The following is a 15,923-nucleotide window of genomic DNA, read 5'->3' as shown; positions in this document are numbered from 1 at the left end:
GGCTGCAGCCGGCTGGGTGAGGGCGGCCTCCTCCAAACAAGCTGTGCGGGAGCCAGCGCTGCGGCGGGGCGCGGTGACGCCCGAGGACCTCGGCTGGGCTCTGCCTTCTCGCTGAGCAGCCGCTGCTCCGCTTCTGGGAGCTTTTGCCTGAACTTGCCGCCTTTGTTTCCGTAGGGATCCCCGGCCGGCCGCCTTGTGCCCACAGACGGAGCGCAACGGGTTCATCCGTGGGACTTCAGTACCCCGCACAAAACAAAAAACTCTTTCTGAAACAGATTCAGGGCCTGAATGTTCATTTGGCTATTGAAAATTGAGAAAGGGTTTTCAGCCTTGATTGGGCTCGCTTGGGGCCCTGCTTGACATTTTGAAAGGCAGCTTGACATCCCTGCGGGAGCCCGGAGGATCCGACGTGCTGCGGCACGGCGTGCGTCACGTAGTGACAGCAGCGTGCGGGGCTGGGGGCCTGTCGGTAGGAGAGGGCTTGCAGACCAAGCCGAGGGGAAGCGGGCTGAGCCCTGGGGCGTTCGGCATCGTACCCCTTGGCTGTGCTGGCTCCTGCCTGCGTGGCCGGGCAGCTTCCCCTCTGCCAGCGGAGAGCTCTGCTCTGAGCAGATGGCCCCGAGCCGTTAACGGGGCTGGCGTGAGCCAGGTGTAACGAGAGCTCCGGTGGACACCCATGTGGTTGTTAATTTGTTTGTCGAGGTATCTCTGTGCATTGTGTTCACAGACAACGTGTCTTTTCATTTCTTGTCGGTGTTTGATTATGCAACTGTGCTGTGTTCCCTGTTTAAAATTTCTGAACTACTGCTGAAGGCAGGGAGAAATCTGAGCTAATAATCTGAGCCAGACAAAACCAAAACACTGATGTGTTTGTGTTGTCAGTCCGTCCGCAGCTTGTTCCTACAGTAGTGGTAGATAAGCAGTACAACATACGGTTCTTAGTTATTTTCAGCATAATGACATCTAGACAGCTTTTTTCGAAGGAGAAGTTTAAAGATTTCGGAACTGGGGTCATCTGTGGAAATGGCACTAATGGTAACATAGAGCTCCATCTGTTTGCCATTTACCTTTTATTTATTTGCTTATAATAGGTTTGATCACTTTCATCTCTGCCTTTATTTGTGTTTTCCAGGCTGTCTGGGGGATAGGGTGGGTGGAGGAGTGTTCCAGCACTTCGTGTTGATTTCATTTACAATTCAGATAAGGCTTGCTAACTTCAGAAACCCTAGAGAGCTTAGATTTCTTCTAAATACATTACTGTCTTCTGTGTTACTCCCAAACTTTGCGGAAATACTGAAAAGCAAAAAGGCATTGCAAAGCATAAGAGAATAAACCGAATGGAAGCTTCTGGGTCGCTGTTTTTGGGGAGGCATGCTGCCCAAAATCTTCTAGTAAAACGATGACATTCTTAACTATTTTCTCCTATTTTATTTGCTTCGTTGCCCAGCAGTTGCTCTTTGGTTTGTATGTTGTTTCACAGTCATCTCGGGATTGTTCCAATATCTCGCCCACTACCAGTGGTCCGTGGACCGCTTTAGCTTGCGTAGCGTACCTTTGGGGGCAAGTCACTGATTCGTTGGGGGGCATCTGTGCCTTCTCCTCAGAGGGAGATCAAGAAGAGCAAACAAGCCAAGTTCCCCTTCGTCTGGTTGGGTAAACCTCAGTGTGACAGGCATGTGATCCTGTGTGAGTGAATAACCTGCACAGCCTCTGTGGAAGAGTGTTAACTTTGTTGGAGATAGGGAGTGAAGGCAGGGGAGGGAGGGCTCACTTAGGAAGTAATAGTTGCATTCGTGAAGACTCGGGTATGTGTTTGCACCTAATGCTACTGACCCCGCTTCTGTCTGTTCTGTGCTCCTGCTGCAAATGTGATCCAGCCAGGCTGCTCAAATACTGATCAGCAGCAAAAGGAAGGTGTGCTGATAGTGTGGTAGGAGACTTTCCACCGCAGAAGTAACTCAGAAGGAGTAGGTTTAGTTGCAGCAGGGACAGATGTTCCCTTGACTTTGTTTCTGCTAGAGGTGGTCTGTTTCTTATTTCTGCAGATATTCTCACGTGGTGGTTGTGGGGCCCCAAACTGAAATAGTATAATTTTAAACTTCGACAAAACAGTGATGCCAACATGTTTTTGTGCTGGGGGGAGGGACACGTAGGGTTCTGGTGGTAACGAGGGGGGTGTAGCAGTGTTCTGTTGTGGAGCGGTGGCTGGTTCCAGCGATCCCAGTGTATCTGGAGGAGAGGGGGATGTGCTGCTCTCCCTCCACTGGTCGGGATGGCTGGTGACTGGCACCACTTTCACGAGGAAGGTTTAGGGCTGGGTGCGGGGGAGCACTCCGGGTTTTACAAAGGCTGCCAAGGCCTTGTTTCCCGCTACCCTTCTCACGGGCAGCGATCCTCTTTTGGCAAAACAAGCAGCACCCTTATCAAGGAATGGCCTTGGAGCCTGTAGTGAGGTGAACGCTTAACGGGGACTGGAGGGTGGGAGTGGCTTTATGCTCCCCTTCGCTGAAACCCCATGAATGTGCAAAGTGCTTTGAGGGTTCAGGGGAATGCAGAGTGTGACATACTAGCAAATACATACATTTTGTTTATAAAAACATGCTCCTCCATGATGCGACTTGTTAAATTGTCATTTCATTTTTTTTTTCCCTTAAAACGCCCGTTGCAGGATGAACTTACTGCAGTGAACGTAAAGCAAGGCTTCAGTAATCAACCTGCCTTCTCTGGAGATGAGCATGGATCTGCTAGAAATATTGTCATTAATGCCTCAAAGGTAAGGCAGGGCTTTTCAGTCGGAGTGTGCTCGCTGAAACTGGAAACAAGCTGGCAGTGGTTGTGCTTGGTTCTCGACTGCTTTGCTTTCTAGTCTGAAGTCTTCGTATTTAAGTTAATTACAGAACGAAGGTAATGCTGAGCTGTGTTTCTGCTACCTACTGTTACCAGTCTTTAGAGGAAAACATGGATGCCAAGAACAAAATGGAACTAGCGCACTTCATTTGAGAGGAGACATTACTTTTTGTCCCTGTTCTTTTGTTTGCTTCACTTACAGAGACGCTAGTGACTCCCTCCCTGGAAGTCCCTAGCATGCGCACATCCTCCGCTTGCTTTGGTCTTGTATCAGTTTCATCAGGCTGTTTTCTGCCAGGAGAGCCTGGTCACTGGGGTCCAGGCCTCTTGGAAATTCCTGGATTCTTTAGTGAGATTTAGCTTAGCTCTCCTGTGGGGGGTTTTTTTGAGAGCCATAGAAGTGTGAGATACAAAAGAACATTAAAATCACTAAGAAGTTAGTTACTATCCTCCAAATGGAAAATAATAGCTGTTTAGAAAAAAAATTTTTTCCTGTATTTCTCTGAGGGATCTGTCCGGATTCATGTGCTCTCTTTTTTTCCGTTGGGAAAGGAGGAGGAAACTGTTTTGAAAGAGAATGTTATCAAGAAGCTTATAAAAATATTTTCAGACAAAGTAATTTTCTACTGTTTGAGTTTTAAAACATATAACTTCTGCGGCTGATTGGAAAATGTGAATTTACTTATACAGTGATGGTCTTTTATTTTAACAGAAGAAGAGATACAAGTAAATGGCAGGGTTGCTATTGTTGAAATGTTCAAGGTTTTCCTATTGCATTCTTCTCGTTTTGTTTTCTATAATTGTTCCCTGCAGGTGCTTTCTGTCTTATTTCTTAATTGTGTTTTGGCTATTGAACATAACTGTTTGAAAAGTGTAACAGAAATTCACGTGCAAGTCCTTGGAGTTATTTGGAGGGCTTAAGTGTAGAGTTAGCAAAAGCAGCTCAGTATTTCCTAAAAGCTTTTCATATATTATAAAATTACCCAGCTATGAATATATTTATTAGAAAATCAAACATCTTATTCTTACTGACAGGCCTAAAGATTAATTTCTATTACAGTAATTTTGAAAAGTAAATAAGCTTACATCAGAAGTAAGAGCTCTATTGGTGGGTTTTTTCTGCTGTTTTGGGATTGAAAGTACTGGGGAAGCAAATCTTGCAAAGCTTTTAATTCTGGAGTATCAAGTGGTAGCGGAGGTGTTTTGAATAGAAGTCAGAACACTTCCTGCCTTCCCCAAATCTTTGAAGTTTTGCTTGCTGTAACTGATGACGGAAAGACAATGAATGTGGTTCTTGTGATGGAGCTTGTTCTAAATAGAAGTGAAAAGCGTGTATTTACATGCTTTGTGCCGTGCTAAAGCGTGGAAGGGGAGGAATGTTCTGAGAATACACTGAATCGGGGCATAAAGCCGAGACACTTGTCTGCTGGAGACACGTTCGCAGCGACCCATCCTAAGTGGCAGCTGCATCCTGGGGATCTCTGAGGCCTGGTCGTCTTGGCTTCGTTTTGCTGACCAGCAGCTTCCACAGTGGTAATGCAGGAGTGTTGCACGGGTGCTTAACGTCATGAATCCCCATCTCCTGGCTGCAGGGCATTAAAGTGTAATCTTACTGGATTGATACCCTGGACCAGAGTGATGACTGCATCTATTCAGGTGGAAATCCTCTGTGCGTTAATGTACGGTAGATGTTTACTTGCTGGGTTGTCAATATGTTTTGTTTTTCTTTCCCCACCAGATTGGCGCTTACTTTAGCAGCATACTAGCGGAAAAGCTAAAGCTTAACACTTTCCAGGACACAGGAAAGAAGAAACCACAAGTAAATGCCAAAGACAACTACTGGCTGGTTACTGCTCGGTCTCAGAGTGCAATCCACAACTGGTTCACGGATTTAGCAGGAAGTAAACCATTGACTCTTTTAGCTAAAAAGGTACCAAAACACTCCCTCCTCTGTTTCTTGGATATTGGACTGTACTGGATTGGGCTGTAACAATAGGGCAGTATTTCTGAACGTGCTGGATGTGGAGCGGTGCTGGAGGCAGCCGCTGCTCTGCAGCGTGTTCCCTCTATGTAAGGAGGGTACCTGGGCGAAGGGCAACTTCTGATCTAGCTGGTAAAAAGTTCCTTTGAATGACTGCATTTCAGCTCAGGCATGTTTATCTTGTTGACAGCCAGATTCTTTGCCTGTACAGGTCACTTCAAGGGTCTCTTCCTGAAGCAAAGGAACAGTTTACAGAAATTCTCCTGTCTGTCACGGAGATGATCGGCTAGGAAGCCAGTGCATTCTTAAAAGAACCTGCCTGCTAACTCCAACCCCTTTGTGTGCTCTTCACATTTGAATTTGTATTTGTATTAACAATCTTTGTTAAATGGTCTCATTAGTTGCATTCTTGTTTAAGTTTCCAATTAAGGAGGAGAATTCTTGCTTTGTAGCAGTCTTTGTATAACTGGAAAAGGCCGTTCTGAGGGTACAGCAGGCTAAGAACAGCAGTACAAGATAAATTTGAAGTGGTCTTTAAAACTCATCCAAGGTGGTGTCTAGAACACGGTGACAAAGGTGCTTTTCTTTCCTGAAGCTCTGTGTACAAGCAGCTGATCTTGCAGTATCTGGGAGTTGTTCTGAGTATAAATTAAACTGAAGTAGGGAACTCTTATTCTAAGACTATTAAGCATAAATGAATCGAAATAAACAGAAGGTACAAGTTTCACCAGTTTTTGGTCTGTTGCTATGCAGTTGGTGAAGAATGTGTGCTGCTTTCCCACCAGTAGAGTCACCAGAAAAAAGAGCTTTGCTATGGCAAGCATGCCACCACCTTAGGTTTCCACCTAACTTTGAGACCTTAACTTTGGGACCTTGTTAAGAATACTGAAACTGATTCTGTAGAGTCCCTGGACTGACCCCTGAAGAGCATGACAGGAAAGGGGCAGTGCTTTGTTTGCTGCTCTCTTCAGCATTGATGCGCCTCTGTTCTCCAGGCACGTTGTTAGAAAGGTGGAGTACCTGGAAGCGTAGAGAGGACATTTTGGTAGGGGATAGTAAATGTAGCATTTGTGCCTCCACTTCCTTCTGTCTCCACTGGGTATGAAATGTCTTGTCCTCGTATACGTTGCTTTAAAAATGCATTTCAAAGTTATTCTGCCTTCATGCAGAAAGGTGTAAGGATTGCTGTGACCGAATAGGGTGACTCTTTACCTGGGATTCTTGTGGGACCAGCCCTGCTGTGTGTGTGGCCAGCGCAGGCAGTATTAGCTGGCCAAGCTGTGTTTCCCTGGTGTACTCTGGTTGTTACGGACTCCTCTGGACCAGAGGCACCCGTGAAACTGGCAGTGTCTGTGTAATTGAACCGTTACCCAAACCCTTGATGTATCTCCATTTTCCAGAGGTTCTGAGGATCAGCTTGCGGGGCCGTTTCTGCACTTTGGACATTTTTGGCTGTGTTGGAAGTTTTGCTAGTGGCCCTGTAGTAATCTCTGAGCCAGGGGAGGATGCTCCTAGTGAAACCTGGGGGAAGTGTGGGGCAGCATTTTTTTTTTTTTTTTTTTTTTTTTTTTTTTGGTCAAGTCTCTTCATTTCTACGTGTCTAGACAGTAGGTGTTGTCAGCGTAGTGGGTCGCTAGGTTGGGGAAGAGGAGGCAGTGCGGCGTTGAGCAGAGGAGGCCTGGGCTAAGCTGCAGGTGCTGTTTGGGCTGTGTGCTGTAACTTGCTTCCTGTTTCGTTTCAGGTTCCTATTCTCAGTAAAAAAGAAGATGTTTTTGCTTACTTAGCAAAATATTCTGTGCCACTGCTGCGAGCGGCATGGCTGATCAAAATGACATGTGCCTACTACGCTGCTATTTCCGAAGCTAAAATCAAGAAACGCCAGGCCACTGACCCAAATATTGGTAAATGGACATCTCTACTGTCTGAATGCATAATAACTGCTGAAGGGGTCTGCTCCTCCTGTTCATGGCTTTGGTGTTACAGGCGTCCAGAGAGGAATCGTTGTAGTGGGAGGGGGGATAAAAATTCCTTTAAATCAGTTTCACTTAGAAATGTGTGTCAAGAAATACAAAGAGCCATGCATCATAAATACTGCCCTGTTGGCTGCTTCTCCTCCCAGCTGATTCCTCCCTAAATCTCCAGGCACAGCATGTGAGGAGTTGACTGTGCTGCACCGTCACCACCAGCACCGGTCTCTGTGGGGTGGGCAGGCGTGGCAAAGGCTGCGCGAAGATCGGTGTTACCAGGGAACGAACAGAACTGCTAATTTAGACAGCCTGGAATGAGATGTGAATTTCAAATGATTTATCAGCACATAGGTGGCAATGGATTTAAGTACTAACCTTAAATGACGCTGTCTGGCACCAAGCCGGTGGGCCAAGCAGTGAACACCTTTAAGGTGTTCAAAGGTACTTTAACTGTTATCAAAGCTGTAGTTTTACTCGCTCAACTTACGTACGCTACCTACAGCTCTTCTGCTGTCTGCAATGAACGTTTTTCTCCTTTGTCCTCAAAATAACTGTGTTCAGAACAGACAATTTCACTGCTGTTTAGTGGCATCTCTGGACTGCTGTGAGAAACGTTTCCTTCTTCCTGCCAACTTCTTCTGTTGTTTCTTTCGAACTTTGCTTTGTGGTTTTTCTTTTTTTATTTGCAGACTCGTAACACACATTTTCACTTTGAGTTCCTAGTTAAAGCCCTAAAAGTTTATTTTCCACTTTTTAGTAAACATCCTGTGTGTGTTCTTTGGTGATAGTTTTAAAAATGTTTTAAAAAACAGTCTGATTTTTAGAGACAGAGAGCGTGTGCCTGTCAAGGAGAAGAGACACACCTGCCCAGATAGCAAGTCAGGTTGGTGCCTCCATTCGTGTATGAACTCTGGGAGGCTGCTGTGCTGGAGTTAGCTTTGCTGTAGTGAGGTCAGTGTTGTTTTGGTGGGAGATTAGCACAGTTCCCCACTCATACTTCTGATATCGGATGGGTTCAGGCTCCTTTGAGCTGTTTTGGTGCTATGGAGCAGGGATGGTGACTTGCTCCTTCCTTCTCTCAGCTTCATCTTCTATCCTTCACACCAAGGGATGCTAAACCAGCCCCTTTCTCCAGCCTCTCAGGTTGTCTTCCCTTTTCTCTTGCATGCTGTCAGCATTTTTGGGGGTAGACACTAGCAGGAGGCTCGGAGCAGGCAGCGAGAGAAGGCTGATTGCTTTCCTAAGCTGCCCTGAGTCCCTCTGCTAGTGGTAAGAGGGCATCTGTGGCTCTCCTGGGGAGACTGAAGTGGTGATGCTGTGCACCAAGACAGGGGATGTTCCTCTGCTTGGGCCGCATACTTGTGAGGGTGTAGTTAAAAGAAACGCCCTCTTTCTTGGTTGTCTGGGAGCGGGGGAGAAAGGGGAGTGAGGAGGAGGTGAGGAAAACTAAGGTTGTCCACTCTGTTGGTGATAAATTGATCTAGGCTTGCTCTGGCTGGGAGTAGTAGCTCTTTAAAATAAAGGTGTTTAGAGGTGCGAGGCGGTGGTGTGCGCAGGGGGACAGGCAGGTGCTTCTGCTCTGGCTCTGCTTCAGGCTGGCACCTGGTGGCACCCGCTTCACAGCGAGGGCGAACGAAGCCAGTGTCTGTGGGCTGAGGTGCCCGTGACTTTCGTCAGCGAGTATTCTGGGGTGGGGTACTGAAGATTTTTTTTTTTTTTTTTTTTGGCAAAGGTTGTTGAGAACTTTTTGGGAAGTAGTTTGTTGTGTGTTACTGAGCAGCCTTTGACAGTTCCCAAATGTTTTATATCTGTGCCTCAGGTAACAGAAAGACGATTGCATTGTTTCTAATTCAGTGACACAGGGATACTGGTAATTGCTTTGGGAAAATTATTCTTTCATACTGTTACATGAAACAAGTTTGAAGTAGTGGATTTGGAATTGTTTTTCTGAGTGAGTGAATGTTTGAAGTAAATGTAGTTAAACTGCTCTATGAAAACACCAAAACCCACTAGCTTCATACGGAAATTTCAGTGGGTTTGGATGGAAAAGCATTCAACATATAGTCTGTATATGTTGACAGAACTGCCAGTTACAAATGCAAAGGGAAAAAAGAATGAACACTCTAGCTGAAGTCTGAGGTGGGTAGTAAACAGCGAATATAGTTGTATTTGAGAGTGGTAGTTCCTGTAACTGACAGTAAACAGGCTTTGGTTGTCAAAGCAACTGCATTATGTATTCATAAAAGAGTGTGCTCTTCTAAAACATGCTGCATGCTGATTAAATACAGCTCTGTGAGATGTTTGTCTCTGAGATACTAACAAATACCCTTGGTTGTTCCAGTTACTGTTAAAAGAATGCCTTCCTTACAATTGCTGTTTTCCCAAGGCTTTATCTATATGACCAGGCAAGTTTGCTTTTGTTCACTAGTTTCTCCAAGTTATACTAAATAGAGGACTGCTGCTGAAGGAGAGAGAAAAGCTGGTGATTTTTAGTAGGTAGTATCCTACTGTAGTGTATAGTAGTGTATTTGCTGGACAGCACCTACTGACTTACCTAGGACAGAGGACGGATAATCAGTCTTCCTTGCAGACCTCTGCACTGTGCTGGTCACTCTGACCGAAGAAACTGCTCCTGAGCTTTTGCATTCTTGTCAGAGTAAAAACCTGGAGGAGTTGTTTGTTTCAGAGGGGCTGTAGAAAGAACAGTTTTGTATTCCATTGCTTGTGCAAAGTCTCTTTGAGTTTTATGTTGGCTATATTTGGAGGGGGAAGGAAGAGGGGAATAAAGGTCCAGATGGAAGGAAGTAATGAAGTGTATTTATTTTATCTATTTCAAGGCTGTTTTGTGGCCGAATGCTGAAATCTGGTGAGTGGGAAAGGTGATTCCTGAAGGCATACCTTGTGTCAGTGCGTTGTACGTCCCGCTAAGCTGGCAGGCTGCTTGCACACGTGGCAGTGTCTGTCCTTTCAGGCCAGGGCACAGGAGAGGCATGTAAGAAACCCATTAATTCACGATAGGTGCTGCATTGTTCAACTGGGGGTTAATGTTTTGGAGACGTGTTTTTGATGACAAAGGCAACATAAGTTCGCTTCAGTTCTCACTGTGGAAGAAGCCTTTATCACCTGGAGTGTTCTAATTGTAAACTTATTTTGTAGAATGGACTCAAATTGTGACCAGATACCTTCGAGAGCAGCTGGCAAAGGTTGCGGAGTTTTATCATGTGACTTCCAGCCCAGGCAACAGCTCTGTGGCCATGCCTCAGGAGATGGAACAAGCCCTGAAGCAGTGGGAATATAATGAAAAATTGTCGTTTTATATGTTTCAGGTAATACTTCAAGAAGTGCATGGATTTTTTTTTTTTTTTCTTTTTTGTGGTTACCATTCTTGGAAAGTTCAATTTTAGAACTTAGTGGTAGCTTTTGTCATAAGACTTGCATAAATTGTAAATGCTAATTCATTTTAAAGACTTGCTAGCTGAAAAAGCTTATGATTTGCTTGGCATGCTTGATTGCGATTGCAGCAACATACTCAGGTTTTTTTCTCTTCTGCATTATCCCATCTTTTAAGGGTGTTTTTAATGATTGTGGATCAGGCCGAGGTCACTGTGGCAGGCGAAGCCGTGGCCGTTGGACTGGTGGCCTGGCTGTTCAGTTCCACACGGTATAGCCCAGAATAACTCCCCAGTTGTTTCTACCCGAGGGTGGAAATAGCAGAAGGGCTGCCGGGAGGGAGTGTGCCGGTCAGCGGCGAGCTGGGCAGCCCGCTGGAACTGCCGCTGTCACTGGTGCTGCGCACAGCTGCGTCCCTGTCCCCAGGGCTGCCGTGATGGGCGCTGGGCCCCGCGTGCGCTGTGGTGGTTGAGGGCCTCGGTACTCGGTCCTGCCGTGGGTAGCGCCAGCCAAGCCAGAAATGGGATGGAACTTGTGGTTACACACCGGCTCCTTTAGTGCTCTGGGGTAATGTGTGATGTGTTATTTTAAATCCTTTAAGGAAGGAATGCTTGAGAGACACGAATATTTGACATGGATACTGGACGTTTTGGAAAAAATCAGACCCACTGATGATGATCTTCTGAAGCTTTTGTTGCCTCTGATGTTGCAGGTACACGCATGGTTTAAAGCCAAAATGAATGTAAGCTTAAATGATTTTAATATTTGTGGTGGTAAAATCTATATAAACATTTTTATTTTGGACATTTAGGGAAATACATTGCATGGTACATGTTTGGAATTTGTGAACACCTTTAAGATATTCATGCTTTATAATCCTTAACTTGAATTGGTAGAAGGATTCTGTTACTGTCCTGGAGGGCAGATGAAATTTTTCAGAGACAGAAGTATAGATTTGCATTTAGGCTGCTCTTTTCTTTTTATTTAACTACTGGACTCTTAAATACTGGAGGTAATCCCTTCTAGTTTATGTGTGTTCAATGTTAGATTGTTAAAGAAAATGAATAGATGGAGTAGACTGTGTAGTAAACTGTGCATTCTTTTTAAATTTCAGTATTCGGAAGAGTTTGTTCAGTCAGCTTACCTATCCCGTCGCCTTGCTTATTTTTGTGCCAGACGTCTGTCCTTACTGCTAAGCGATGGGCCTAACCTTGTAGCTGCGCACTCGCCTCACATGATTATCGGGCCAAGTAACCCTCCTCTGGCAGCCCCCAGTCCGACTGCCCCCGGTCCCGTGGTGAGCCCGGTACAGCTGGCCTGCTCAGATTTCCTCTCCTGCCCTCAACACCGTCCGCTGGTGTATGGACTCAGTTGTATGCTGCAGGTAGGCCGAGGTTCTGTTGCTCGTTGCCTTCAAGGCTGTGACCTTTTGACTGGGAGCAGGAGGGTGGGTTCTCTGCACCGGCTGAGGCGCGAAGGTGGAACCACCTGGAGAAGCTTGTGCCGTCCGTGTGTCTGTCCGCATCTCTGCTGCGGGAAGGAGCGACTGTGCTGGCAGGGGTGGCCGAGCCTTTCCTCTGTGATGGCGCGTTTCTGGTTGCACCATACTGAGTCCTGCAGGCTCTAACCTTTGAGGATTTCCTTGCTTCTTCCAGCTTGTCACCGATGCTTGGTGCCACTGCAGGCTGGTTCATTTTGATTTTGTCAGAATTAGGATCAGTTTATGTTGCTTTATCAACTTCCACAGTTTTTAAAACTGTGGAACAGAAGAGACTGTTGACTTGTGCTTGTTGCTCGGCAATAGCAGAATTGTCAAGAGAGGAATTATTTTCTAAAAAAGGGCTTGTATGATGAGCTGCGGTTGTTTGCCTTCTTGGGTGCTGACCTGGTGAGACTTCCTCAAACCCTCCTGCTGCTGTTGTCTGTCTCAGAGGGTTGCACAGGCATGTCCTGGTGGTGGTACCAGGAGCATCCTGGTGCTCATGGGATCCCAAAATCACCGAACGGGGGAGGTTGCCAGGGATCTCTTCAGATGATGTTGTCCAGGTGCCTCTCACAAGCTGTTCTAAAAGGACTGTTTTGAAGCCTGTCGATGCGAAGTCTTTCTTTTGAAGTAAATCTTAAGTTCATGGTGCGTTTCAATGTGTGCTTGTGCTTTAAAATCTTGATGGGTTAATTTTAATTAATTTCTTAAAATTTAATTTTTTACATGTAGCTTCTTTCTGTAAGCCGAACACCAAATTGACTTCTTTTTTCTAAAGCCCATTCACATTTCACAGAAAGGATCTGACTGAAATTAACCTTTGGTGATGTTCTTTGATGGCATTGTGAAAGCAATACGAATGGGAATTGAACACGTATATATTTAAATAATTTTTTAATAATGAAGCAGGAAAATAATACAGTAGTTGAATTTCCTCAAATGGATGTTTTAAAGTAGTTGTGCATAGGCCTGTCTCTGTTTCTTTCACTGTAGTGGTTAGACCAAAAGTGATTCTAGTCTCATGGACTCTCTTATTGTTGGTATTGTCTGTCACATGTATTTAGAAAAAGAAATTACTTCTGTTTTGTGCTATTGCTTGCAGACTGTAACTCTTTGTTGCCCAAGTGCCTTGGTGTGGAATTATTCCACAAATGAAAATAAGAACGTTAATCCAGGCTCACCTCTGGATTTACTTCAAGTTGCTCCATCTAGTTTACCTATGCCGGGTGGAAATTCAGCATTTAATCAGCAGGTAAGCTTTTTTCGTTGTCAGGTTATTAAGATCTGCTTTATATCCCAAATAGTGATTTGTGATCATTAGGACTACAGCCAAGTTCAGAAACTCCTGTACTCTAGTTTCCAGACCAGTGTTGTGCTAGTTTTTGATGACCTTACTTTGTACTGATTTTGTGAAAATATCAGGGATTTATTTATGTTCAGATATTTTATGTTATTAAACTGAAATTACGTCAGGGTGTACAATGGCAGGTGAGAGGAAGCTTGGTGTATTGTGAGGTGCGACTTCTCAGACACGCTGAAAGTTAACTGTTGCTGGATTGAATGTGAGGAGATGATGTTTTTCTGGTACAAGATGGTTTGTGACAGACAAAAACATTTGAACAGAACGTACTTCAGTTTGTTGTTCCCAAGTGTAGGGAGTGCTGTGGAACACCGTAGGGTACCTTGCTCCTGCTGAGAAAGCTGTCACAAGCTTGAAATGGAAATTGAGACTTCCCACCCCTAACTAATTAGCAACTCTCTTTTTTTGCAGGTTCGGGCAAAGATTTATGAAGTAGAACAGCAGATAAAACAAAGAGGTCGTGCTGTGGAGGTGCGGTGGTCTTTTGACAAGTGCCAAGAATCAACTGCAGGTAAGACAAACAAACATTGGGAGCTTTAGGTTTTACATCTGTTCTTCTTCTTTCAGTATAATCCTGTTGCACCATGATTAATTCTGGTAATAGATTTGACAGATGGATGTAATGCAATGTCTTCCTGTGCAAACCTTTTTTTGTTCTTTTTCCTTCCCTCCTCTCTAACTCCCATCTCTAGGGGTGACCATCAGCCGAGTTTTGCACACCTTAGAAGTGTTGGATCGACATTGTTTTGACAGATCAGATTCCAGCAATTCAATGGAGACACTTTATCATAAGATTTTCTGGGCAAATCAGAATAAAGATAACCAAGAGGTAATGCCTACGTTTTCCTCTCCCTCCATAATCTGTAGAAAACAGATTTTACTTTCACTTATGAGCATTGTGTTTATGTGTATATCTGATAGACAAGCTCTGTGGTTTCTTATTGTGTTTTTTCTTTACTAAGTGACTTTTGGTTTATTAGCAGAAAGCAGCTCTTTGCTGCTATAGTTGAGTTCTTCAGTTCTGTGTACTGTAAACCTCATTTAGAAGAAATGATCTATCAGGGTTTTGTGGGGTTTTTTTGAGTGCTGGCAAGTAAAATTCTGGATGATTGTTTGCTAACAACTTTTACATCTATTGTAGGAAGTAGTAAATTAATAGGTTTCTAAGTGTAGTAAAGTATTCTAAAACTACATACTCTTGTGTTTTTTGGTATTTTACCTGTGCTCCTAGAACCATTTTCAGAGATCCTGAAAAACTGTATCAGAAGTCTTAACATTTTACTCTTTTCCTTTTCTTTTTCTTTTTTTTTTTTTTTTTTTTTTTCCTGTGTAGTGCAATTAATAATGTCACTGGGCCTGTGTATAATGTCAAACTCTTGAGTTTCCTTGGAAAGTGTCTGGGGAAAAGAAGTAGCCGCCAGCTTTAATGATACACTGTTGAAGTAAAATTTTAAAGTGGAAAATAGTAGTGAATCTGTCATAGCTGCTCATGTTAATGTTCTAAAAACTTTTGTGCAAAATGGCTCGTTTTTTGAATACGCCTGGTTTTTGCTTGTGACTATATGTTCTCGGCGATTGATGGTCACAATTCAACACCCTTGTTGCAGGGAAGTACTGCATAATAGTTGTCAATCGGTGTTTTAGTGTCTTTGCAGTAAACAAGCAGAATGTAGTGTGGGGCGGATAATGTCTCTGGAAGTATTTCCAGAGAGAGATACCTGCCAACAAACTCTGCACATGGAGCTCGGAACCAGTCGGTAGGATTGAGGTGCTTGCCAGGGTTGTCTTTGTATTTCAAGTACACTGTTATGGCAGTGAGAGAGAAACAGAGGGAGCAGAGCTGTAACAGCAGGCAGAGGGAGCTGCTGAATGTTCTTAACCCCAGTGCTTGGATGAAACCAGGAGCTCAGCACACAAGTGTTTCTGTATTTGTAGAAGGGGTAAGGTGTGATACGCTTTATCGTTTGAATGCTGCCTCTTTGTTTTCATCTGCTGTTGCGGTCAGGTGATGTGGTTCTGTGCTGTTGCCCTTCTGCACTTATATTTGGTTGTTTTGTTTTTTTTTTTAACTCTCCTCACTGTGTGCGTTCCAAAAAGGTTTTTCTGACTTCCAGCTACAGTTGTACTAACAAACTATTTCTTTGTGTTTCAAAAGGCAGTGTTGGTAGGGAGACTTCTGAAAGTAAGGTGATTATTCTGCTCTTATTGTAGGTTGTCTGCTATTATTGCCTTTGTTTTATCGGACTTTGACTTGAGGTTGGGTTGCCTTGAAATCATGCCTGTTTTGGCCACTAAATAGCTCTCTTAAAGATGTGCTGCCCTGTTCTGGGTACCAAACATTTTTATGAAGGTCTGCCTAGTTGATTTGCAGGGCTACCTATCCTCTAGTGGCATAACATTTTACTCTGGGATGAAGAATGCTGAGTAGGAGTAAAGCATTATCATATGTAAGTGCTGATGTTCACGCAGCAGTCACAGAAGGCTGTAGGGAGAGCAGGAGCAAAGGAGGTGCTGGCTTCTTTCTGAGAAAAGAAAACTTAACTTTGGAAGTTTCAGTCTTGCCTTACTCGGTCTGGAACTGGTGTGAAATTGAATTATCTGCAGCTTCTTAACCTGCTCTGGCGTTTTCAAGACTGTTAGTTGTTGCGTGGTTTGAGCTTCACTTTTGGCAGCTAGACAGGAGCTTGCCTTGGGATGCTGAGTGCCCAATTGATGGTACTTGTGCATTTTGATATTTGAACTTCCGAAGTTACATTCGAGGCACCAGTGTGGTGTTTAGCTGCTGACCTCCTGGGCAGCCTGGTGGGGAGCGCCGGCGGTGGGTGAAGCCCTGCCCTGTGCCCTGGAGAGGGGCTGCGGAGCCGCTGGACGGCCGCTGGATGTCGGTGCCTCCCC

General features: G+C 44.6%; 1 protein-coding gene across 2 annotated transcripts in view; it reads left to right on the top strand.

Moving 5' to 3' along the window:
• Window positions 1-15,923, top strand: part of MED12L (mediator complex subunit 12L) — a 143,969-nt gene that overhangs the window by 3,851 nt on the left and 124,195 nt on the right. For both annotated transcript variants that reach the window (XM_086467963.1, XM_086467962.1), the window contains exons 2-10: window positions 2,669-2,773; window positions 4,586-4,777; window positions 6,570-6,729; window positions 9,952-10,121; window positions 10,787-10,897; window positions 11,300-11,569; window positions 12,771-12,920; window positions 13,440-13,539; window positions 13,721-13,857. In XM_086467963.1, coding sequence (XP_086324089.1) covers window positions 2,669-2,773; window positions 4,586-4,777; window positions 6,570-6,729; window positions 9,952-10,121; window positions 10,787-10,897; window positions 11,300-11,569; window positions 12,771-12,920; window positions 13,440-13,539; window positions 13,721-13,857 — 1,395 coding nt within the window. The remainder of the gene's footprint in view (window positions 1-2,668; window positions 2,774-4,585; window positions 4,778-6,569; window positions 6,730-9,951; window positions 10,122-10,786; window positions 10,898-11,299; window positions 11,570-12,770; window positions 12,921-13,439; window positions 13,540-13,720; window positions 13,858-15,923) is intronic.

Source organism: Leptosomus discolor, chromosome 7 (assembly GCF_034619465.1).
Source record: "Leptosomus discolor isolate bLepDis1 chromosome 7, bLepDis1.hap2, whole genome shotgun sequence".
Lineage (NCBI taxonomy): Eukaryota > Metazoa > Chordata > Aves > Leptosomiformes > Leptosomidae > Leptosomus > Leptosomus discolor.
Note: the sequence above shows the minus strand (reverse complement) of the source record. Positions and strands in the feature narration are given on the sequence as shown.